The following is a 26,105-nucleotide window of genomic DNA, read 5'->3' as shown; positions in this document are numbered from 1 at the left end:
ACCCGGAGCTGGTGCTAGATAAGCCCACCTAGAATACCCGGCTCGGAAGGACCATGTTAAGAAATGATTGGCCCTTTCCCAGCACAATGAATGGGAAATGGGGGGACGGCCCCGGATCGAGTCGCCCAGCATCATCTCTACCTATGTCCTGCTTGGACAACAGCCTCTCCCTCAAGTCCACGGCTTCAGGATGCCGCAGTCGGCAGCACCTAGTCACAGAAATCAGGCTCTTTGGTTTCATATTAGTTGTACATCATTAAAGATCTAAATACAAAGCAAACAAACAAACCAGAAAGGGAAAGATTGCCCATGCTTGCCCTCTGCCTACAAATCCTCCCCATGCCTCTCTTCCACGTGGCTGTGCCCAGAAGACAAAGGGCACGTTGGTAAAAATGTAATTTCCACAAGACAGTGGAATCCAGCTGAGCAGGCCTCAGGGTAGCTGGTTCGCACCTGGATCCCTACGTGTGCCGGAAGGGCCTTGCTCTTGGACACCCTCCGAGTTTCTCCTACCCTGCTCTCCAAGCAGGAGCCCTGCAGTGTCTCCTAATTTAGAGGAGATGGACCTGGAGCGGCATCAGGCAAACCATAGAGCCTTAAGAGGCCTTGGACCACAGACGGCTGCAGCCATTGGAGGATGCTCCACTGAGATCTGAGCATGGGGCATCTTCCACCTTCAAGAACCAGACCAGTGGTTCGCTCCACCATTTGTGACCTCAGGGGAGGTCAATCCATTTGAGCCTGTTTCCTCTTCCATAAATATAGGAGCAATAATGGAGCCCACCTCCAAGGGGGTTGCCTAAGGCAAACACGTCCAGTGCAAGGCACATGGTGTGTATCCAGTAAGATTGATCTGTCATTGCTTCTTGACACAGCCATGCCACTCCCTCAGCAAATGATCATACTGTGAGCAAACACGTACCAAACTGTCAGTGTCTGTGTGAAAACAGAAGTAACCTAAATTCTGCCTATATTATGTACCCCCACAAACATCACCATTAAAGGTAATGCAGAAGTAATAATCATCTTAAAGTTTAAAAGCCCAGTGTGATTAACATCATAACTAACACTTTCCAGTTCCGAAGCCAGGCACTAAGTGTTTTGACATAACAAACAATTTTCCTAATAACCCTATGAGGAAGGAACTATGATCATGCCCACTTTACAGATGAGAAAACTGAGGCATGAGGAGGTTCGACAACTTCTTGAGGTCACACAGCCCGTTGATGTCACAGCCAGTTGCTAATATTTATATCATAAAAACCTGAGGGATTATGCACTAAAGGGTCCATCAGGCCAGGCATGGTGGCTCACGCCTATAATCCCAGCACTTTGGGAGGCCAAAGTGGGTGGATCACCTGAGGTCAGGAGTTCGAGACCAGCCTGGCCAACATGGTGACACCTCGTCTCTACTAAAAATACAAAATTAGCTGGGCATGGTGGCAGGCACCTGTAATCCCAGCTACTTGGGAGGCTGAGGCAGGAGAATTGCTTGAACCTGGGAGGAGGAGGTTGCAGTGAGCCGAGATCGCACCACTGCACTCCAACCTGGGCAACAAGAAGGAAACTCCATCAAAAAAAAAAAAAAAAGAGCCATCAGGGGCAGGATTTCTTTGGATTTTCTCTATTTTTATGGCGTTAATAACCATGTACATTTTCTAATTAGAAAATAAAAAGTTTTGTGTTTAAGCAATCACACGCAAGAATTTCCCCATGCCTCAGTGCTGAGGTAGGACACACATGTTATGAGTTCCTTAGGGCACACCCCAGGCCTAAGAGGTCACAGAGGGAGAGACGGCTTCTAGTGGAGGCCTCCCTGTCCTGGGCTTCAGGGTGGGCATTGGTGTGTGCCAGGCCCCTGCCTCCCCTCCACTCTCAGCCTTAGCCTTCTGCTGCTAGCATCTCATGGCACGTGGGTAAGACAGACATATATAGACCACTCCAGTGCCCAAATTTCCACAACAGCTGGTTTGGAAGTGCTCGCCCAGCATGGCCCTGGGAAGGGGCAGGGGACCAAAGCTGCAGATGCCCAAAAATGATGTTACTTTGCGAAATCCTACCAGTTGATGCCAAAATCAGTCTACTTGTTTGCCTTTCTGTCTTGCAATCTTTCACATCTGATGGCAAGAAAGGGAGGCTGCTTGTTTAAAAATTTTTTTTTTGTAATTTTATGCATCATAAGGATCAGAGCCACAATCCCGAGATATAGGCAGGCGCCAAGAGCCACTTGAACACTCTTTAGAGTCCGGGCCCCACTTGACATTTGGCGACCTTCACATCCAAGGCGTGAGCTGCTGTTAAGAGCAGAGGAAGCCGCTGCCTGGCTGCCGGGCAGAGGGCCAGGACTGGCTGAGAGCTTTCAGAGTGACCAGCTGGAACCCCTCAAGATGACCAAGAAGAGAAGGGCATTGCTGAGGGTCCTGGCCCTCTGAATAGGGTTGCCAGATTTAGCAAATAACACAACAGAATTCTCAGTTCCATTTGAATTTCAAATAAACAATCTTTTTTATTTTTTATTTTTAGTATACATGTGTCCCATACAATACTGGGGCCATATTTGTACTTTAAAAACTGTTTGTTATCTGAAATTCAAATTGAACTGGGCATCCCATACCCCACCTCTGAAGCAGTGATGTTTAAAACAAAATTTCCCTCATTTTTTCCCCCTGGCCCTGAAGGTGGACAGGAGAGACCCACAAAGAGAAGCAGGCCATGGTTGAGAATTGGACAGAGTGCTCTGCCCATCCTGGAAGCTGCAAACCAGCTACTTTCATACAACTGTATTGGATCCCCGAGTCAGCAAGGGCTCCTCCGAGGTCGATTTCTCTGAGGGAAGACTCCCAGTGTACCCCATAATGAATCCCGAGGACCTACTGACAGGTAGGTCCCCAGTGACAGGTGCTGGGTGCTGTCACTGGCACCAGATACAGCATTGAACAAGACAGATGTGGTCCCTCTGCTTGCTCTCATGGGACTGACATTCAGGAGAAGCCAGGAGACCAGAAAGTCTCAGGTAATGATAAGTGGGAAGAATAAACCAATAGGCCCAAATGAGACGTGATGAGCTACTTTGGACTCTGTGTTCAGGGAAGGATGCTGAGAAGAGGACATTCAAGCTGAAAGCCACGTGACTAAGCAGGGACAGTCATTGCAGGCAGAGGAATTAGTTTGTGCAAAGGCCCTGTGGCAGAAGAGAGTTTATGTAGCCCAGGAGCAGAAAGATGACTACTGTGACTGCAGTGAAGAGGGTAATGGGGGTGGGGGGAAGGGTGCAGGGTGAGGCTAGGGGTGCATCTAAACCAGAAAGGGCAGTTGAATTTTATTCGAAGTGCATGGGAAGGCTTTGGAGCATCTTTAGAATGACTTGATTGGATTCAGAGATATGCACACAGCCCAAAGAAACACACAGCATCCTAAGCTGCCAGGACCAGAACTGGGGGCAGACAAGTAAGGTGGTCAGGGTGGGAAATGCAAGGAGACCCTCAATCTCAGATCTGTCTATGTGCTGACTTTTACTGGCCCTCAGTCCCTCTCCCAAACCCTGCACAGAAGCCACCTAATGACTGAATCACACGACCAGTCTCACCCTCTCAGCAAACCCGCCCTCCCTGTCTCACCTGCTTTGGACTAGGAGGAAGGATCGGGAGGGAATGGGAGAACTTTTTACTCTGCACCCGGCCCATCGGGGACCAGCTGAAGGTCTCGTTTGCTGTGGGTTGGCCCCCTGGCCCCTCCCCACCAGCCTATTGTAACGAAGGAGAGACTCCAGGCCAGGCTCTCATCTTGGGCACAGGCTTCCTAGAGCTGGGGGTCAGCAGTTCTGTCTTCTCAGCCGAGCCATGGCCAGCAAAGCTGTCAGGACAGTTTGAGTTTCTGGTCCTCCAGCCCAGTGGACTCTCACCCTCAGCTGGGCGCCCCACCTCACATCACTGCATCTCGCCCCTTATCTCACGCCAGAGGGGGACCCCAAGCCTGCCTCTTTGAAGCAGGGAGCTCAGGGACTGCTTCCCACCCCCTCGGCTGAGCAGCTTTGTGGCCCCCAAGTCTCCTTATACCTTCAGCCATAACCAGGAGCACTGGGCTCACCTACTTGACCTACCCCTGCCTGGGCAAAAGCCGGATATCCTGGGGCCTGGACTTGAGGGAGGTCCCCATCTGCTGGCGAGAGGTGGCATCACAGCCTCAGGTGAGCTGCCCCGCTCCCACCAGCAGTACCCAAGAAGCCTCTGTCCCAGCCACAGCTGATGTGTTTGGTGAGCTGTGTGTGTGGCCTCCTCGGGTTCCCTTGGTGGACACACGCACAGTCCTGGTCACTCAGCAGGTTGCCAAATCCCAGACCTCACCGAAGTACTAGATCCCCCATTGCAATCCCCACTGGGTTCCCTCTAACCTGACCCAAGGAAGTCGAGGCTGTCCGCATTCTGCGTGCTGCTACCGCAGAGGTCTGTGGGGGCTCCCTGTTTCCCGACCCCTGTCTCAGTACCGCTGTCCTGTTTCTCCACTGGAGACAGGTGGTCAGGTTCAGCAGGCTCTGTGAGGCACCTGGAAGGTGGGCGTTGCCAGAGCCAGTCCTCCCCTCTCCTAGGAGTAGCCCAGTGCAATGTTCTAAAAAGTCACCAGAGACGCTGTTGAATGCAAACTCCAGAGCCTCTGGCAACCTCGATTTGTTGTTCTGCTGGAGGCTGGAATGCCATTTTCAATCATTGCTATGTCCATAATCCTCAAACAGCGGGCATTCAACTTGGTGGAACATGCCACGCTTGTTGACAACAACCCGAACCCCATTCTGATTCAACACCTGCTGGGGTGGAAACCAAGAATCTCTCTTTTAACAATAGGACCAGGTGATCCCAGAAACAGGTAAGTTTACTTACCCTAAAGAGCCCCAGTAGTAGGTAATTTTATCCTCACTGAAACGTAGGAAGGTGGAAGTGACTACCATCCCCCTGTACAAACAAGGAACCAAGCTGAGACCAATGACCAGCCCAGAGTCATAGCCAGTATGGAGCAGAGCTGAGATTAACCTGGGGATGATGCTCCAACACCTTTTAAACCTGTGCGTCTTGTATGGGTACAAATCTGAGCAAAGCAAAAGCCCAAGGAGCTGATTGCTGTACCCTGGGAGTCAGGGACTGACCTCTGTTATAATGTTTCCACTTTCAAGGTGGCTTGAGATCATGAGGAATTGCTGAAACAGTGGTAAAGGGTGCAGTGAGGGACAAGGATGGGTGAGTAGGACATCTTGGCCTTGGGGCCCTGAAAGTCCTGCGTCCAATACCTGGCCCACATCTACCAGCTATGTGACCCTGGTCAAATCATCAAACATCTCTGAGCCTCACATTTTTCATCTGTGAAACAGCTATCGAGATACTCACACTGCTGGGTTGTGAGATGAGAGGGGATGTGGTAAAGGGCACAGTAAAGGGCAGTAAAGGGCACTACTCAGTAAAGGGCACCTGTATGAGAATAGCAGCCCTGGTCTTGGAGGCAAAGGCTGGCTTGGCTCCGGGTTGATGCTGAGTAGGTGTGACCTGGAAGAGTCACCCAGTTCACTGAGCAACATCAGTGCAGAACACACATTAGACCCACCCTGCCCACCTTAAAGCCCATTGGAAGAATGGGATGGAATTATGTGTGAGAATATCTAATGAAGCTGAAAAGTAGTCCACTGATGGATGTCATCATTTTCATTTTAATTCCAGGCTACTTGCCATACTAAGAAAACCTCTCTTCCCTTCATGAATCTTTCTAAAGCCTAATGTGGAGGTTAGGTGGGGAGACCTCATTGGGATCTGGGTCCCCTGGGCCCCCTCCTCCTTCAGAAAGCTTTCCCGGATGCCCCAGGCTGGATTTGAGGTCCCATTGCTATGCTCTCAATGCATCCAGGATTGGCCTCCACACTTTTCATTCCCTTAAATTCTTTACTTTCTCCTCCATCTACTCACCCCACCTCCCCCAGCCATCACCACCCCCTGTGAGTTCCCCCTTAGCAAGGCCCGTGTGAAATTCATCTCTGTCTGCCCAGACTAGGGGACCAGCCAGTGCTGATGAGTTGCATGCCTGGATTTCACCTCATTGGGAGTCTACTCTGTTTACTTTCGAGATAACTGTCCTTCAAAGAGTGGATCGTTCATTGTATGTGTCAACTTGAATTGACCCCGGGGTACCCAGATTAAATGTTATTTCTGAGTGTATCTGTGAGGGTGTTTCCAGATGAGATTTGCATTTAAGTCTGCGGACTCAGTAGATGGCCCTCCCCAGTGTGGGTGGCATCGTTCAATCCATTAAGGACCCGGAGAGAGCAAAAAGTGGAAGGAGTAACTCACCCCTTTTCCCCTGCCCCCCTGTCGAGCTGGGACATCTCATCTCATCTTCTGCCCTCAGACGGGGATTTATATCAACTCCCCTGGTTCTCAGACCTTTGGACTTGGACTCAGTTACACCACTGGCTTTCCTGGGTCTCCAGCTTGCAGACAGCAGATCTGGGAACTTCTCAGCCTTTACACATCATGTGAGCCAATTCATCATAATAAATCATATATATATATATATCCTTCTGGTTCTGTTTCTCTGGAGAACTCTAACACATTGCCTCTTCTCTTTTTTAGAGGAAGTGTTTAAGTGAAAAGCTAGAACTTTGGGTTCTTCCTCCTACTTTTCTGCAATATTTGGATGTGGACAAAGATCATTTTGGGGTCTCCTTCCACCCAAACCCAAGAATACACTTGTCTTTCACTCCCCATCAGAATCCCCTGTACCCATCCCCATCCTCTTGGGACTCAGATATCTAACTCTGCCAGGGTTTGTCATCAGAGGGATGGTTATTCCTTCAAAGAATTCATTTACATTCACACCCAGTAGGGTGGCTAAATTTTAAAAAAGACAGTGCCAAGTGCTGACAAGAATGTGGGGAAACTGGAATCCTTATGGGTGGGGATGTGAAATAGTGCAGCTACTTTGGAAAACAGTTTGGCAGTTCCTCAAAATGTGAAATATAGAGTTGCCATATGACCCAGTTCCCTCCTAGCTATATATCCAAGAAGATCTATGTCCACACAAAAACTGTCACAGGAATGTTCATAGCAGCAACATTTTTAATAGCCAAAAAGCAGAACCAGCACCAAAGTAAATCACCTGAAGAATGAGTGAGCGAAATACGGTCTATTCCTACAACGGAACATTTGGCCATAAAAAGGAATGAAGTACTAACATGCGCTGCAACCTAGACAAACCTTGAAAACATTATGCTAAGTAAAAGACGCCAGTCACAAAAGACCACATATTATCTAGTTCAGTTCGACTTCTGTGAAATGTCCAGAATAGATAAATCTACGGGAACACAAAGTAGATCTGTGGTTGCCTAAGGGTAGGGGCTGTGGGAGAAATGGGGAGTAACTGCTAATGGGCCTGTGGTTTCTTTTTAGGGGTGATGGAAATGTTCTGAAATTGACTGTGGAGATGGCTGCATGACACTGAATATACTAAAAGCCACTGATGTGTACGCTTAAGCGGGTAAGTGGTATGATCTGTGGATTAGCTCTCAATCAAGCTGTTTAAAGACGAGAATATATTTGCAATGATGTGGTTCAACTGACTGGCTGGCAGGTGGCAGAGTAGCCTTGCTTACCAGGCGGGATGTTTCCAGAGTGAGCTTCCTTGAGCCCTTGGTTCCTCCTGTTGCTGGGAGGGAGCATTCAGGGACCCGCACCCCACTCCCACCGAAACCACCACCACAGAAGACAGAGCACAGAAACCAAAATGATCACTCCCACGCTTGTTCCTCACAATCGCTCTTCACACTTTTATTGTTATTTCTCTTCACATGGCAGATACAGAGCTGTCGTCTTGAAGACCACCACTGACCAGGAAACGCCACTTTTACAAAGCCATCCCCCCTTTTCAGGATTGGAACAGTTTTCCTGACCATCTGGGAGCACTGAAGGGTGACCAGCACATTTGCACATGCAAAAAAGGAGTGACCCCAAGGCCTCAGCCACACTTCCCAGCGCTCACCATGGGCTGCAGGTGACTTGCCAGGTCTGGGGTTTGTGAGCTTTCCTCGCTGCTGAAGGGGGAGCCCCTCCAGAACTGAGAGGCCGGGGTATGGCTCATGAGTGTTGACATTTACGGGACAAAAGCGTATCATTAGGATAAGGAACAGCCACAGCACTTCATGCTTGTGAGGGTTAACTGTAGGAGCCAGTGAAAGGATTACAGTTTATGAAAATTTAAAGCGAACAACGGTTTTTAGCGGGGTGGGAAACAGGAAAACTGTGATGTCGGCCAATGATCGCCATTTTTCTGCCCATGTGAGGGTCCGCATGAGACCCTTTTTCTAGATCCTTATCAGACCCCATACTGCAGCCGATTGACTCATTAAATAACACAAGTTATAAAACTTTAAAAATGGGGCATTTACAGTCAGGGACATAAATACGTGCTTTTAAAAGTGTCTACATACATATTTACAGAGTTGCAAGATCAACCATAGTAGCCCTGAAAAAAAAAAATCCCTTTATTGTGTGACAAATCATGCTCATCAGAGCTCCCTCCTTCCGCTCTGGGTTTGATAGCTCACTATTGAAATTGGAGCTGAGAAAACAGCACCCAAATGGTTTCAGACATCCTTGTCTGGGGTCTGCCCCAAAGGCACAAAACCCAAGAACCTCACTGAACTGGGTTCAAACGCCAAGCTCAGCTCACCCGTTTCTCCGAGACATGGACTGACTGTCCTCCAGACAGCAGGAGTCAGCCCCGTCCGCCCCTGGCAGGATGGCCTCCGAAATCTCTTCTTCTTCCCCCTGTGCTTTTTAATCTTCCCTTTTTTTTTTTTTTTTTTTTCATTTCCCAATTTGTTTGCTTCCTATTGCAGCTAATTTGAGAAGCTCAGACACTAAAGGTGTTCATGGTCCCACCAAGTGTGGCAATGAAGGGCACAGGAGATCCCTCCCCTCCATACACCATCCCCATTCCCTGCCCTTCCCAAGGGAGGAAATAGATCTGTAAGTGGGGACAAAGTCTTTCTCCCAGGTGCACCTGATTTGAGGTTCTCTGCAAAGACTCAAGAGCAATGGACTGATGAGAATTTCAAGTCTGGAAATGACTCAAGAGCCAGAAACACAAGACACCTTAGGCAAGGAAGGGGATTTTCCATGTGCCGGGGCCAAGGGGAATGTTCGGGCTTGGCTCCAACGTGTCAATATGCTATTGATTCCCAGAGATGTTGCGGGGAGAGGGAAGGTGGGGAGACAGGGGTGGTACTGAAGGGGAACTCGGCCTCCTCCTGAAGGCCTTCCTAAGGCTGACCCCTGGGTCAGACAAAAGTCCCCATAATGGCAAAAGACAACTCAAGAAGCTAAAAGCAGGGTCAAGGAGCTCTTGAAAAATTGCATAGTAGGAGAGGCCCCACCCCAACAGGAAGGCTGAGCTGCAAAACACGGTCCCAAGAGCTGCATCCAAGTATCATCCCAAAGGACAGCGTGGAGTCGGCTGCCTTCCTGCCGCCTCGGGGTTCAGGACCCTTGTTTGAAGACCACTCGCGCACCCGCACGAGAACACGTGAACACACACGCACGCACACATGCACACACGCACACATGCACGCACGCACACATGCACGCACACATGCACGCACGCACATGCACTCCCTTTCTCTCGCAGGCTCACACAACTGGGATAGGTCGGTACTCCCTGCAGGGCAGACTGCCAGTCCCTTTGGCTTCACTGATTCCAGGTCACTTCAGGTGCTGAGGAGAAAAAGAAAATAAAAATAATAACGGTGAGCGCATATTCAGTGCCGATCACGGTGGTCCACGCGTTATTGCGCTTAATTTTGTAATTAAACTGTTTATTGAAACATACTGTACATACAGCAAAAAGCGCAGCTTGATGAATTTTCACAGTGAATACACCTGCAGAGCTGGCACCCAGATGAAGAACCAGAACATGACAGTTGTTCATCAGCCCCCAAACCGTGACCCCTTTAAGGATACATGAACCCTCCTGCCCTCCGGAAGAACCACTGTCCTCACCTCTAACACCGTAGACTGATTTCACCCATTTTTTAAGTTAAATAAATAGGGTCAATCAGTACATCTCCTCCTGTGTCTGGCTTTTTCCACTGAGTGTTTGTGAGAGTCACCCATTCTGCACGTGTGGTTGATGTTTTCAACCTTGTTGTTGTGTAGTGTGCTACTATAGAAATACACCACCTCTATCCATCTACTCCTCTGCTGATCCACTACTGGGAACTTCCAGTTTGGTGCCATGTGAGTCATGCTGCTAGAACATTCTTGTATGTGTCTAGAAGACACGTATGGTACATATATGTATGCATTTCTGCTGAGCGGAAGTGCTGGGTCGTAGGACGTTCATAGATAATATATCAGCATTCTTGTAGGTGTTTCCTGGTGCACATGGGTACATATCTGCTGAATGTGTCCCCAGCAGTGGGACTGCTGGGTCCTGAGGCACCCACGTGTTCAGCATCAGTTGGCACTGCCAAACAGTCTTCCAAAGTGATGGTACTCCTGCTTAATTTCCTTTGGATGTTCACAACAACCCTCATGCCAGGCAACACAGATCCCCATTTTATATGAAAGAAATGGAGGCTCAGAGAGGAGAAATAACTTGTACAAGTCTGCCGATGATGAGCAGCAGAGGTGAGGCTTGAACCCAGGTCAGGCTCATTCACTCCAGCATCTGTGTGCTCTTCCAGTCGGGAGGGGATGGCTGTTCCCGCATGGTTCCTCCGCAGAAACCACATTTACAGTGCTTAGTCCAGAGCTGAAAATATGGGTGAACCTTTAGTAATGTTCACTAAAGACCAGGCGCAGTGGCTCATGCCTGTAATCCTAGCACTTCGGGAGGCTGAGGTGGGCAGATCATTGGAGGTCAGGAGTTTGAGACCAGCCTGGCCAACATAGTGAAACCCCGACTCTACTAAAAATACAAAACTTAGCCAGGTGTGGTGGTGGGCGCCTGTAATCCCAGCTACTCAGGAGGCTGAGGCAGGAGAACCCCTTGAACCCGGGAGGCAGAGGTTGCAGTGAGCCAAGACTGCACCACTGCACTCCAGCCTGGGCGACAGAATGAGACCCTGTCTCAAAATAAATAAACAAATAATGTTCACTGCATTGGGTTGAATTGGCTGGGCCAAGTTCAGGGATACAGTTCTCTTGCCCAGTGGACCTGGTCACTACTGCTAAAAATAACTACTGCTATTATTGTTACTACAGTTAATAATGTAACATTTCAATAATAATAAAACCAGTTTTTTATGGAAGGCTTACTGCATACCAGGCACTTTGCTAAGGGCTTTTCATTCACTAAGCTATGCAATCCTCTCAACAAACCCATGACAGAGGTATTATTATTATTAACCCATTTCGCAGATGCGTGAATTGAAACACAAAGGAGTGAAGTAGCCACTGAACGCATAGCTCCAGACACTGTGCACCGAACCACTATGCCATGTTCATTTCAATTCCTTGAAATGTCTCGATGGGACTGGAAAGGGTTGTTTGTGGGGAGTGGGATGTCTTCAAGAGAGGGCGTGTCCCTTCCCAGAGGACGCCCGCTTATGCAGCAGACTGGCCTGTCTGCCTGTGCCTATGAGCCAGGGCAGGGGGAAGAAAAGGAAGCAGAGGCGGGGCCAGCTATGGAGTGGCTGCATTTCCTTGGCCTGGCATAGCCAGCAAGTGTGGGTCTCCCCTGGGTCACGTGGGATCCATTAAAGAAGCTATCTTGCCAGTCCCCCACCGAGAGGGCAGCCCTCTGGGGAGGTCACAGCCGCAGGAGCTGGGGGCTGGACCTGAGGTGGAGGGGAGCTCTCATACAAGGGAGATGGGCCAGGATGGCCAACCTCCACATACCCCACTCCCAGGACCCCAGGAGAGAGCCCCGGTCAGAAATCCTGCCCACAGAGGGCCCTGAGGCTGCCGGTCTTAGCCAAAGGAGCAGCAACAGCCGAGAGAAGGATCACAATGGTGACCAGACAGGTGAGAGGCTGTCCCTTCCCTGGGCCTCTCGCTGAATCCCTGGGGTGGGAAAGACGCGGCGTGAAGATAGGATGTGCAAAGGAAGCCTCCCTACAGACGAGGCAGTGCGGCACTTTTCTGCACTTAAAAGTGAACAGAAACCTCTGGGCTTTGTGTGAGCCACAGTAAAGGGGGTGCCGCAGAGACTGGTGAAAGGCAGTGCTGGCCAGAAATCATGCTTCTCCGTGTTCATTCTTCCTGCATTCAGACCGTCCGGGAGACAGGTGACAAAGCCTTGAATTCAGAATGGGCAAGAGCAGGCAAAGCAGCCAAGGCCGTGAGTCCTTCAAGAAGGTCAATCTTTTCTCTGAACAAAACCCACACGCACACACAGTTTTGCATGAAGGAGGCACGGTCCACTTAAAAGTCCAGGATCCGTCCAGGGAATCAGGAGACCAGAGTGTTGATACCAGTTCTGCCACACGCTCCTTCATGTCAGTTTCCGTCTCTGTAAAATGAGGGCTTGACCTGCACACCTTCCTGAGCTAAAAGACTTGGCTGTGGCATTTTGATAAATCTGGAACTGTGTTAAACAGTGCTATGGACTGAACTGTGTCCCCCTAAAACCCTGATGCTGAAGCCCTAACCCCACCATGTGATGGTATTTGGAGGTGGGGCCTTTGGGAGGTGATTAGGGTTAGATGAGATCATGAAGCAGGGCTCATGATGAGATGAGTGGACTTCGAAGAAGAGACACCAGAGAGCTTGCTCTCCCCCAGGCCCCGGCCACGTGAGGACACCACAGTAAGGTGGCCGTCTGCAAGCCAGGAAGCAGGCCCTCACCAGAACCTGGCTATAGTGGCACCCTGACCTGGTACTTCCAGCCTCAAGAACCATCAGGAAATAAATTTCTGTTCAATATTTAAAGCCACGCAGTCAGTGGTATTTTGTGATGGCAGCCTGAGCTAACTAAGGCAAACAGTATAAAGAAGATTTTTTTTTTTTAATTATTTTAAAAATAATAAAAGTAGCACATGCTTGGTGTAAGTACCAATTTATAAAATGGAAAAAAAGCTACCTAAGATTTTAAGGAGCAAGTTTCAGTCACTTAGACATGAAACTGCTCAGTTTGGAGCCTTCGTTGTTGGTGAGCAAACAGAGACTGTAAGATGCAGGGGCAAACGACGTTAGGTCTCTCTTCATTTGATTGCTTAGCTTGGGAAACTGTATGCGTTTTTAGAGAAGGAAAAAGAAGGCCACCACCTAGGACAGTGCCTGGCCCTGGGGCACAGCCTAAATTCATAAGGCTTGGCAAATGCTACATACATTTCATCTTCGTCATGGCCAAGCCTGCAGTGGCCAACAGAAATGGCCCAGTCTGTTTCGGAAGGAAGCCAGCCCAGTTGCACCTGGCTCTCCCTCCGGCTGCAGAGAACACCTGCTCTGGGGTGGAAGCAATTCCCCGGTGCCCATCAACATAGAAGGTTCATGCAGCAGCCTTGGCCACAAAGAGGATGCGGGACACAAATGGTTCCCAGAGTTGGAATTGCTCATCCTGGCATGGTCTCTCATTTTCCAGAAGACTCTAGCCACGTCCTATGTCTCTTCTCTTGGGGCCTCAATTTTTCCATCTATAAAATGGGAGGTTCATCTCCCAGGGCCTCCGAGTTCTGTACTATCTTAGAGACCATTTCAACATTGTTCCGTAAGACTCCAGCTCAGGGTCTAGTCTCCAGGTTCCCCTGTCAGGGAGCAGCTGGCCCCAGAGAGACAGGTTCAGTTCCAGCAGCAGACAACAGACTCTCTGGGGAAGAGTGGATTTTATTTTTGCTCCCCTCCCCAAACCCCAGAGGAATAAAGCCAAGCCGGAAACTCCAACTGCTTTAGAAAGAGAGAAGTAAACAGCCAGGCGCGGTGGTTCATGCCTGTAATCCCAACACTTTGGGAGGCAGAGGCGGGCAGATCACAAGGTCAGGAGATCAAGACCATCCTGGCCAACATGGTGAAACCCCGTCTCTACTAAAATACAAAAAAAAAAAAAATTAGCCGGGCGTAGTTGCGGGTGCTTGTAGTTCCAGCTACTCAGGAGGCTGAGGCAGGGGAATCTCTTGAACCTGAGAGGTGGAGGTTGCAGTGAGCCAAGATCGTGCCACTGCGCTCCAGCCTGGCAACAGAGCGAGACTCCATCTCAAAAAAAAAAAAAAAAAAAAAAGTGAGGTCTTGGGGAGGGAGGGCAGGGAGAAGGAAGAAAGGGTCTTCTCTTCCTGGCATAACACAAAAGACCTCAGAGTTTCAGAATTCAGCCCATTCTTGCCTTGAACTACACTCATTCCAAACGACCCTGGCTTGTTTTAACCCCTGCCTTGTGTTAAGCAGGCATCCCCAAACCTAAGTGTGTCCCAGAACCCAGGGGGTCATCTGCTAGTGCACGTTCCCTGGTCACACCCACTAGGATGGGCCCATGAAAACAATACCCACCCACAAATACAAGCAGGGCTGTGGGGGGTGGTGGCCAGTCCCCTCTCCCATTAACCCTGTATTCAGCATCTGTGCTGTGCCAACCACTTCCACGCTGGGTATCTCACCGGGCTGATGTGACTTCCCACAGAGATGTGAACTCGGGATTTTTTGTTTTGTTTTGTTTTGAGATGAAGTCTCGCTCTGTCACCCAGGCTGGAGTCCAGTGGTGTAATCTTGGCTCACTGCAAGCTCCACCTCCCGGGTTCAAGCCATTCTCCTGCCTCAGCCTCCCACGTAGCTGGGACTACAGGCGCCCACACCACGCCCGGCTAATTTTTTTGTATTTTTAGTAGAGACGGGGTTTCACTGTGTTAGCCAGGATGGTCTCGATCTCCTGACCTCGTGATCCACCCTCCTCGGCCTCCCAAAGTGCTGAGATTACAGGCGTGAGCCACCGCGCCTGGCCGAATTCGGGATTTTTTAACGGGGTTTGGCTCTGCTCATACTATAGTCCAGTAATTGGGATTTGAGCCTTTTTGGCCATTTTGTATATTTGGAACTGGACTCTGAGATCTGTATTTATAACAGCATCTTAGATCTTCTGATGTGTGAGGTCCTCTGATCACACTTTGAGATGCTGGCCTTGGAGACACAATGAATGCAGTCGTGTGGTGTCACCAACAGGGAGGGCCAAGCCTGCTCATCGGTCACCAGCAGAACCCAGGTACTCCACAAATGAAAAGTCTGGTTTCCACGTTTTTATCCAACAGAAATCTTAGAGTGACTCCACGCTTTTACTATCAGAAAACCTAGGAAGAGATGGTTTTGGTCCAAAATAAATCTGAGTTTTCTATTTCATGGATTAGGACAGATTACATATCCCTTATCTGAAATGCTTGAGACCCAAAATTTTTTGGATTTGGGATTTTTTTTGGATTTTGGAATATTTGCATATACACTTACTGGTTCAGCATCCCTAATCCAAAAATCTGAAATCTGAAATGCTCCAATGAGCATTTCCTTCGAGTGTCATGTCCTTACTCCAGTTTCAGATTTTGGGGCATTGCAGATTTTGGATTTTTGGATTAGGGTTACTCAGCCTGTATTATTTTTACTTTCAAATACACTGTGAGAATAGGAACTCTGCCATCTTTTCTGGGCATAAGGCCTCTGAGGCAATTGAGATCTGAGTATAATTAGTATTTTTATCATTATTACTCCAGTAATGACTTACCTAGTGCTTACTATGTGGCTGGCACTCTTCTAGGTGCTTTGCACATTTGACACTGGTAATTCTCACAAACACCCTATAAAGTAGGTACTATTGTAGTGCCCACTGTACAAATGTGGAAACTGAGGCTCAGAAAGACTAAGTAATTCGCTTGAAGTTCGCAGCCAGGAAGTGGCAGAGCTGGGATGTGAAACAGGTGGTCCAGAGTCGGCACTCAGCCACGTGCCCTCCTGGAGGGAGACCCTGCACCGTGCCTGGTACACACAAGCAATCACGCCCACCCCTTTCTCTCCTTCCCTCCCGACCCAAGACCCAAGCCCACACCCCCTCGACACCCAGACCCACCCACACAGTGCCAGAAGCTGTTCCGTCCTGCCTCGTACCTGTCAGGGAGCAGGCAGAGTGTCTACTCTTTGAAGAATGGTCCCTGGAACTGGGCTGCAGCCGGGGCTTTGGCCTTCCTACACTGCCTGGTGATGTACGGGGCCGCTGGTGGAGAGCATCGGGATGCCAAGCGGAGGCTGTAGCTGTGTAGGAAGAGGAACAACACACATTGTCATCAGGAGCCCAGCCCAGTGCCCTAGACATTGCTGGGGGACTTCCTTAGTGCTGGTCACCACTTCCCAGGCCTGGGCAGGACTGCACTTCCTGGACGCCTTGAGGCCAGGTGCCTGGCATCAGCTAACAGGACATGAGCTTAAACCACCAATGTGTACTTCTCCATGTCTGATCCACCAATTCTCTCCCCTCGGAGGCGACTGCAGAAGCACGGGCAAGAGGAGTGCCCATTGGGCTGGTTCTGAGACACCATGATGGGCAGCGTCGTCTGGTGACCCCCAGTGGATATGCAGGTGAGCCAGAATGATTCCGATTGCATCAGAACAACGGCTTTGCCCTTCTCTGGTTCTATTTCCCCGGGTGCCTCCCTGTTCTCCCCTCCTGCCAGGCCCCAACACCCATAAGGCAGAAAGCATCTGGGGAGGTTATTGTTATCAAAGTACAAACACACCTGCACATGGGCTGGGTTGTGGGGGATGGAGGCAGGTCCCCTCCCTGCCCTTAACCCCACCCTCCACATCTATCCTGTGCCAAGCACTTCCATGCTGAGTATCTCACGGGGGTGACGTGGCTTCCCAAAGAGGTGAATCTAGGATTTGGGGGGGGCATGGTTTTGCCCTATTTGTACAAAAAAAGCTCCCCCACCCCACCCCAATAAATGGGATTTGATTTTTTCAGAAGGGCCTTTAAAAAATTTATTTGAAAGATAGATGATTCACACCATTATTCCTCTCCTTTCCTCACTCAGCTAACTCGTCCTTCTCTCCCATATCCCAACTGGGATGTTACCTCCTCCAAGAAGCTTTCCTTCTTTAACTCCTGGGTGGGGTGTTCCTCCAACAGGCCCCTTACGTGTCCCCATCCCAGCACTTGTTACACTGAATTAAAAGCCCAGAATAAGGTGTCTGCCTTTCTCATGAGCCCTGAGATCCCAAGGTCAGGATCTTTGTCTCGTTCATTGTTGTATCCCCAGCTTGGCACAATAAAAATAAACATCCGGCCAGGTGCGGTGGCTCACGCCTGTAATCCCAGCACTTTGAGAGGCTGAGGTGGGTGGATCACCTGAGGTCAGGAGTTCAAGACCAGCCTGGCCAACATGGTGAAACCCTGTCTCTACTAAAAATACAAAAATTAGCCAGGCGTGGTGGTGGATGCCTGTAATCACAGCTACTTGGGAAGCGGAGACAGGAGAATCGCTTGAACCCAGGAGGCAGAGGCTGCAGTGAGCTGAAATTGTTCCATTGTACTCCAGCCTGGGCGACAGAGCAAGACTCCATCTCAAATAAATAAATAAACAAACAAACATCCACTGAGTAAGAGTGATACATACAGGCTCACTGCGTGTCCAGAACTGTGCTAGGCATTTTCCACAGACAAACAATCTAACTCTTCACACAACCTACCCAGGTGGATACTGTTATTATCCTTCATTTACAGATGAGGAAACTGAGGCACAGAGAGCCTGTCACCTGTCTGCCTCTCTAGATGGAAGAATGGAAAGTGAGGGGGGCCTCCAGACAAGGCGGCCCAGGTCAGAGGAGGCGGGAGGCCAGGCAGGTAGGAAAGCAGGAGGGACAAACACCCGGAACCCCACCTGCTCTGGTTGTTTGCAAAGCCAGCTCTGCCTGAGGGAACAGGAGATGGGAATGGAGTCCAGCTCAAAGCTGGCACATGGCAGAGCTCACATCAGTGGCTCCCAATCAGGGCACACACTTGGTAATGTCTGGAGACACTGTTGGCTTTCACACCTGAGAGAAGGGTGCTGCTACTGGCATCTGGAGGGTAAGGCCAGGGGTGCTGCTAAACCTCCTACAGTGACCAGGACAGGCCCCCGCAACAAAGATTTAACCAGCCCCAAATGCTGATAGTGCCAACGTTGGCAAGGGAGCCCTCAATCAATATTAAAATACGCAAATGTATCAACAGATGAGCAAATGTACAAGGTGCCGGAGAAAAGCCTTAGACAAGACGAAGAGACCTGCTGTGACGGGGGAGACGAGTGAGCCTCCCCCGAGGGCCTGGCTCTCCGTCAAGGTCAGGGCTGCCCCTGTTTGAATTCCTCCCCCGTGCTGTGCAGCCAAGGCCCACGGTCAGCTCAGTCTACTCGCCTGTGCAGGAGTTAAGGAAGAAACGGAGGCCCCACGCTTCATGCAACTGTGCTCCTGACGGGCCACCAAGGCCCATGAGGGGGCCTGAGGTGGGGGGCTGTCTCTGCAGCTAGTGGCCACCCCCCACCCCCATTCTAGCTGGCTGGTGCCCCAGGAGACCCAACCTGGGAGGAGACAGCCAGCTGGGAGGCTGCTGGAGACATGGACTCCTATGTCCTGTTGGGGAATAAGAAACAGAGCTGGCAAAGAGCAGGTCCCCTCCCTACGACGTCACCCTTCCTAGGGAAATGTCTACAGTGGTGTAGCAAGACCAGCAGAAGCTTTGGAGGCAGACATGCCCTGCACCATCAGCACCCAGCTTCTCCTTCTCTCTGTTATTAAATATCCAAAAGCCAATCACACAAAAATAACACCCCGACCTCCCAGGCCTCTCTAGCCAGCCAGTGCGTCTCCGCTCCCTTTGGCTCCTGCGGATGCAGCAACCACAGTGTCTCCACCAGGGGGCGCGCCTCCTCCCCCGGCTCATGGCGTCCACCTGGGTGGAGGGAGTGGGTCGGGGCAAAACCCCTGAAGGCAGAGGCCCCTCTGCCACCCCTCATCCACTGCCTGGCCTAATGGAGGACCACGTCAGCCAACATGAACATGGCCTCCATGACTCCTAAGGACTTTCTCAGCTTTCTCTCTGAACCCTCCCAGCAGCCCAGGAAATAGGAAGAACAAGTGCTTTTATACCCCTTTCAGGGATGAGAAAACTGAGGCTTAGACGGATATGGAGACTTTCCCAGGGGAGCAGAGCGCAGGCCTTTCAGCTCCCGGGGCCATAATTTCGAGGAAACACCAGGTCACCAATTGGGTGTTTCCTATTAGGATGGGGACAGGATGTCCTGGGGGATTGTCCTTCCTGATCAAGAAGCACTTCACTGTCAAAGAACTCATGAGAGCACAGCACCCCAAGCCTGGAGATGTTAAATACCGAGGACCAAAGCTCCGGAGTTGGGTGCTTCTCCAAGGCACAGGAGCAGTTAGCACAGAGCCTCATGATTCTTGGTTACCACCCACTAGCTGTGTGACCTCAGCGAGTCGTGGACCTGTCTGAGCTCCAGGTTGATCTTCTGCAAAGCAGGAAGACCAATTTGGGGTTACAGTAATGATTAACTTTGGAGAAAGGTCTCCGTGCAGGGCACCCTGGCCCTCCAGTAAGTATCAGCACAGTGTTGTGACTGTGGCAGTTGCGGGTGGTGGACACATATGGAGAAGTCATCATCCCAGGAGGATGCAGTATGGCCACCTGGGGGCGGCCTCCGATCCTCATTCTCATTGACTGTATGGCTCAGGGTAAGCCCCTCCCTGTCTCTCGGCCTCGGAGCCTCAGTTTCCCCCTCTGTAAAATGGAGACAGTCCCTGCCAGTCTGCCAACAGAGAGCAGGGCTGGAAGCATTTTGGTGACCAGGATTGGGAGCATTTTGCTTTCTGGTAAGAATCCGGCACATGTGAGATGCTCCAACTGGGTATGACCCCAGGAAGCATCGGAGCAGGAGGTGAGCCAAGGTCCTGACCGGTCCTTAAAGACTGAATGTCAAGTAAGACCTCTGTGTCAATGCTTTAGTCAGACTTTTGGCTCAAACTCCTGTGCAGGGCTCCACACTGGCACACCCACTGCCTGCTCAGCCCCTCGACTTGGATGTCTAATGAGTGTCTCACTTTAACACGGCAAAGTGGCACATCCTAGGGTCCCACCTTGCTCCCGCCCCTACTAGGCTCCAGCCACACTGGACGCTTGTCACTCTTCTCAGGAAATGGCAATGCCAAACGTGTTGTTGTTACAACTAAAGCCCGGTAGCCCTTTTCTTCCTCTTCTATTCATTTTGCTGCTTCGGATTGGCCATAGACCTAGAAACCACACTCATTTGAAGCAGGTGCACTGTCAGGGCAGTGTGCTGTGATCATGGGGCCTGTGAGACCCCCGCTGTGCCCACCCCCAAGCTGATCCATCTCCGGGTTCCTTAACTCTGCCTCCAAGTCCACACCACCTCTCTCCACTCCCACTGCCACCACCCAGCTCAACCTGTGGCATCAGCGCCTTCCACGGAGACTGTGGCAATTGCCACTGCACTGTCCCCACTTTGATGCTGCCTCCCTCCCCCCCCCACCAATCCATTCGCCACTAAGCAACAAGAGAAGCCTTTATAAGGACCATTGGACGTGACCACGACACTGGACCACGTCACTGCCCAGTGCAAAAGTGGCCCAAGCCTTCCCACACTATTAGTGCACTGTGTGCCTGCCCGCCACCCTCCCGGTCCCCTCACGCACTCTGTGTTTGCCCTGTGCACTGGTCTCTCAGCCAGGCCAAGCTCTTCTTACCTGGTTGCTCCCCACTTGACTTTGCCCTGCCCTGCCCTCCTCTGCCCGCAGCTCCCTCCCTCCCACCTTTTGGGTCTCAGCTTAAGTGTCTTCTGAAAGAGGCCTTCTTTGACCTCCCCGTGTTAGCGGCCACCCCAGCCCTGTTCTCATAGCCTCTGGAGTTTCCTTTCTGTCTTCCTTCTGTCCTTCTGTGACTTTTGCTCACAGCTCTTCCCACAGCAATCCCCTTGCCTGTTGAGTTGCTGATTCCTTCACCACTAAAAGAGGATGTCTTTGAGGGCAGGGACTGAGTCTTGCTGACAGTGGAATCCCCTGTGTCGCCAGGCATGGGACCTGGCACAGGAAATGTTGAGTGGTGGGTAGAGGCAGCCATGAGGGATGCCCCTGGTTTGCAGGTGGAAGAAACATGATCTCAGGACCACACACCCTCCCCCGGCCCGGCCCCTGCCCAGGGACAGCAGAGCCCAGAGTCTCCAGCACAAGGACAGCCTGTGCGCTCCCAGCACTGCCTCCAGTTACAAGGGGATGCCCCGTCAGCCAGCAGGGGGCGAGCACAATGTCACAGGATGCTTCCTGTAGGTTATGGTAATGGCATCGTCGCTGTGCAAGTAAGTGTTCACGAGTCAGTGCCTGGCTTATCCAGAGGCCCGTGAACCTTCACAATCCCGAGAACAGCCTAGAACGTTGTGGAAAGTCTGAGTCGTCCACAACCAGTGCCCACTGATCTGTAAACTCTTTTTTTTTTCTTTTGAGATGGAGTCTCACTCTGTCACTCAGGCTGGAATGCAGTGGCACTTTCTTGGTTCACTGCAATCTCCGCCTCCCAGATTCAAGCGATTCTCCCGCCTCAGCCTCCTGAGCACCTAGGACTACAGGCACCCGCCACCACGCCCGGATAATTTTTGTATTTTTAGTAGAGACAGGGTTTCACCATGTTGGCCAGGTTGGTCTCAACTCCTGACAGCGGGTGATCCACCCACCTCAGCCTCCCAAAGTGCTGGGATTATAAGCGTGAGCTACCACGCCCGGCCCCTGATCTGTAAACTCTGACAGAAGCTCACTGCATGCAGGCACTAAGATTCACACCTGGGCCTGCAGCCTGTCCCTAAGGAGCAAAGTCACACAGAACTCAAGCTTTTGGCCGGGCGCAGTGGCTCATGCCTATAATCCCAGCTCTTTGGGAGACTGCGGCGGGTGGATCACAAGGTCAGGAGATCGAGACCATCCTGGCTAACATGGTGAAACCCCATCTCTACTAAAAATACAAAAAATTAGCTGGGCGTGGTGGCAGGCGCCTGTAGTCCCAGCTACTCGGAGGCTGAGGAAGGAGAATGGCATGAACCCGGGAGGCGGAGCTTACAGTGAGCCAAGAAAGTGCCACTGCACTCCAACCTGGGCGACAGAGGGAGACTCCATCTCAAAAAAAAAAAAAAAAAAAGAGCCCAAGCTTTCATGTTCAGTGCATGCTGCTTTTACTGTACACACAATCCAAACGAATATGGCCGATGGCTTCCAAGTCCATGGCCAATCAGAAGCAGCAAAATGAATAGAAGAGGAAGAAAAGAGCCATTAGATTGAAGCAAATACAGAGTCTGTAGCAGACAGCAGTCACTTCCCTGGAAGCGGGAAACGAGGGCAAGTTCAAGGGCAGGGGAAAACGATGTGCTAGGCCATGTATGTGCCGTGATGCTCCAGGTCCATGCACGCTTAATTTTGTCCTTGGGGAACCTGAGAGGTCAACAGACTTGAGAGAGGTTAACTAATGTTACAGATGGAACGTTTGTGTCCCCTGCATCCCATTCATGTGCTGAAGCCCTAACCCCCAGTGTGATCGTATTTAGAGGTGAGACCTTCGGGAAGTGACTGGGTTTAATGAGGTATGAGGATGGGACATTCATGACGCAATTAGTGCATGTGCCTTGTAAGAAGATGCGTGTGCCCAAGAAAGGTCAGGAGAGGACACAGACAGAAGGTGGCAGTCTGTGAACCAGGAAGAGAGCCCCGACCAGAACCAAAGCATGCAGCACCCTAATCTTGAACTTCCAGTCTCCAGAACTGTGAAAAAAATAAATTTCTGTCATTTAAGCCACCTAGTCCATGGTATTTTGTTATGGCAGCCCAAATTTTGTTAAGACAACTTGCCCAGAGTCATGCTTGGTGAGATTAGGGTCTGGACCACAGCCTGTCATCTCTGCACACGACTCCCTGCCTAGGGGATGCATCCATGGCTTTGGCGTCCATGGCCAGCCTCACACAGATGACCCACCGGCGCCCACGCCCAGCCCACATCTGGCCTTTGAGCTCCATTCATTCGCTGACATGACATCTCTTGGACATCTAGAAGGTCCCTTAAATCAGGTCCTGAATTATGACCCTGCCTCACACCTGCCACCCCACCCTGCTCTGTTCTTGGTGAATAGCACTGCATTTGTGTACTGAAAGCCAGAGACCTGGGAGTCAACGTGGTCCCTCTGTCACCCTGTTCTGCTACACATCACCTGCCACTGGCTCCATCTAGTCCGCCTTCCTTCCTCTTCTACCACTATCGGGGACCACCTCTAGCCTGGAGTCCTGCAAGGTGCCTTCCTCACTGGACTTCTCCCTTCCACATGGCTCCCCTCCCATCTGTTCCACAGAAGCGTGACCATCTTCCCAAAAGGCAAAATGGACCACGACACGCCCGTGCTGCAACCTATCAAAACTCCATGATTCCCAGGACACAGTCCAAGTTCCTTAATACATCAAGTCCAGCCTGCACTGCCCTGCCAGCCCATCTCTCCCCTTCCGTTCTTGTTACTCCAGCTAATCTGGGTAGAACCCATTTCCCGGTGGCCTCTAGTCCCGGTTCCTCACTAGATTCACCCAGAGAGGCCTGGGCTGCACGCCAGGCCATGACATCAGGATCTCTGGGGCAGGATTGGGCTATGGTATTTTTAAGCTCTTTAGTGATTCCAACATGCAGCTGGGTTGAGAATCACTGCTCTAGAAATGCTTCTGGGCCACCCTCTTGAGGCAACATGGCCCTGGTCAGGTTCCCACGGCACCTGCCCCCTCACGGGCAGTTTCTCAGGCGTCTGTGACTGTCTGATAAATGCAGGTATCCCCAGGGACCGTAAGGTCTCTGATGGCAGAGCTTGGCTGAGTTTTGCTCATCATTGTATTCTTAGTACCTAATTGTGAGTGAGTGAATAATAGACCCTCAACATGTAAGGAAAGAAGAAATGAGCGATTCAAGACTCCGTGATATTCCCACTGCACAGCTGTTCTCAGACACCAAGAAATCTGCACCCATTCAGTGCAGGGGAGGGAAAATGGACTTACTATGCTCCCAAAGATGTTCCTCCATAAAATCCTGGCAAAATGAATGAGATACATAGTCCTAAATTCCAGACATCAAGAAAGGGTTGAAGAAGTTCAGCATTAAGTTTTGTTTTTTTTTTTTTTTTTTTTTGGAGAAGGAGTCTCGCTCTGTTGCCAGGCTGGAGTGCAGTGGCACGATCTCCGCTCACTGCAAGCTCTGCCTCCTGGGTTCACACCATTCTCTTGCCTCAGCCCCCTGAGTAGCTGGGACTATAGGTGAGTGCCACCACACCCAGCTAATTTGTTGTATTTTTAGTAGAGACGGGGTTTCACCATGTTAGCCAGGATGGTCTTGATCTCCTGACCTCGTGATCCGCCTGCCTAGGCCTCCCAAAGTGTTGGGATTACACATGAGCTACCACGTCCGGCCCAGCATCAACTGTTTTTAGAAAGCAGGGCGGTGTAGCATTACCTTGGTAAGATTTTCAAACACAGTGGTTGAACATTTTAAACATAGTGGCAGGGTTGGGAGGAACCTGCTGTGTGCCCCACACAGACTTTGCCCAGAAGTGTCTTGCCCCTGGCAAAGTGCTCCACTGCCTACCCTAGGAGGGAAATTTCTGGACATTTTACTTAGAACAAAAACTAATGGACTTTGAAAGCACAAGGGGATGTCATACGCTATCCAATCTGTACAGTCGGGGAAGGACTGGGCAGAGGACAGATCTCAGACACCTGGGCCACTCCTGGCTCATAGGAAGGCTCAGAAATGGTGCTTCAGAGCATCGTCTCCTGTGGATCCTAATTTCTTACTTGTCAGAATCCCATGCTAGTCTGAAGACAAAGCAAGGGCATTGTCTATACAATAGAACGTATAATAGAACATGTCTAGAAATAGAACATCTGTTCCATTCCTGGCCTCAAGGACACATTCATTCTTTCAATCAGTCATTCAGATTTCCAGTGGCCCATTCTTGCATCAGGGACCCGGCACAGGCTGTTCCTGGAACGCTGTTCCCCCAGGTGGTCTTGTGGCTCACCCCCGAGCCCCCTTTCAAGTTTCTGTTCAAATGTCTCCTTCCCAGTGAGCCTCACTTAACAACTCTGAAATCGCAAATCCCCCTGACACTCCCCATCTCGACTCCCTTTTACCTTCTCAGTTGTGCTTATCCCCATCAACCTACGTTTACTGGTTATTGTTCACTGTCTGTCTAGTAGGCTCCATGAGGGGGTGCACTGGAGGCTGGTTTGTCACAGAGGCACCCCGAGTACCCCGGCCGCTGGCTGGCACACAGTAGGCGTTCATCCACTATTTGTCGGGCGAGCCGTGTGTCTATTCTGTGCCAGGTGCTTTGCCAGTGCGAGTTTTGGTGAATAAAACAAGTCAAGTTCTCTACATATAGCGTAGTTTTACGTGTCACTTAGTGTAGCCTAGAGAGGAAACATACTCATTTCAGAAGGAGTTTGATCCCCGTACGAGGCCGAGACTCAGGCCTCCTGGCTCCCAAATGAGCACGTTTTTATTCAGCCTCCAGTGGTTTTGGATAAGGGAGAAATCCAGACACACTGAAGTATACAAGAGAAACTGAAGAAACAGAGGTGAAGGTGAGAGTGGAGCAGAAGACAGGGAAAGGTGACATGGGAAACGGCAGCGCATGGGCTACGACCTGGGGTGGGGGGATCAATCCGTCCGGATACCTGCGCCTTGTGCGTTCCAGGAAGTGGGGACAGGAAGTGCAAAGGCCCTGAGGTGAGACCCACCAGGAATGCCAGAGGTGATGTGGGCAGAGGGGAGGGTCTCATAGGCCTTCAAGTGAGGTGGCAGCCAGGCTGTCCTTCTGGGCAGAGGAATATCAGGACCCAAAGTGGCTGCTGTGCTGAGCACAGACCGTGGTTGACAGGGAAGGAATTGGGGACACCAGCAAGGAGGTGGCTGCCACCACCCAGGGAGATGATGGTGGCCTGGACCTCAGGGCAGCCGAGGAGGCCGAGCTAGGAGAAGCTGTGGATTCCGGGTGCATTTGGGGATGTGGGGATGGAGGAAGAGGTTTGAGTCTAGCTGGTAGCTGGACTCCAAGCAGGACCGTTTCCATTCAGCCCACACAG

General features: G+C 50.8%; 1 protein-coding gene across 8 annotated transcripts in view; it reads right to left on the bottom strand.

Annotated features, from left to right (window-relative positions):
- Positions 1-9,479: 9,479 nt before the first annotated feature.
- PRDM2 (PR/SET domain 2) overlaps positions 9,480-26,105 on the bottom strand; it is a 127,440-nt gene continuing 110,814 nt past the window's right edge. For all 8 annotated transcript variants that reach the window (XM_021936250.2, XM_021936252.2, XM_009197708.4 and 5 more), the window contains 2 exons: positions 16,053-16,196; positions 9,480-9,746 (listed from right to left, as the gene is read on the bottom strand). In XM_021936250.2, coding sequence (XP_021791942.1) covers positions 9,721-9,746; positions 16,053-16,196 — 170 coding nt within the window. In that variant the 3' untranslated portion in view covers positions 9,480-9,720. The remainder of the gene's footprint in view (positions 9,747-16,052; positions 16,197-26,105) is intronic.

Source organism: Papio anubis, chromosome 1 (genome assembly GCF_008728515.1).
Source record: "Papio anubis isolate 15944 chromosome 1, Panubis1.0, whole genome shotgun sequence".
NCBI lineage: Eukaryota > Metazoa > Chordata > Mammalia > Primates > Cercopithecidae > Papio > Papio anubis.
Note: the sequence above shows the minus strand (reverse complement) of the source record. Positions and strands in the feature narration are given on the sequence as shown.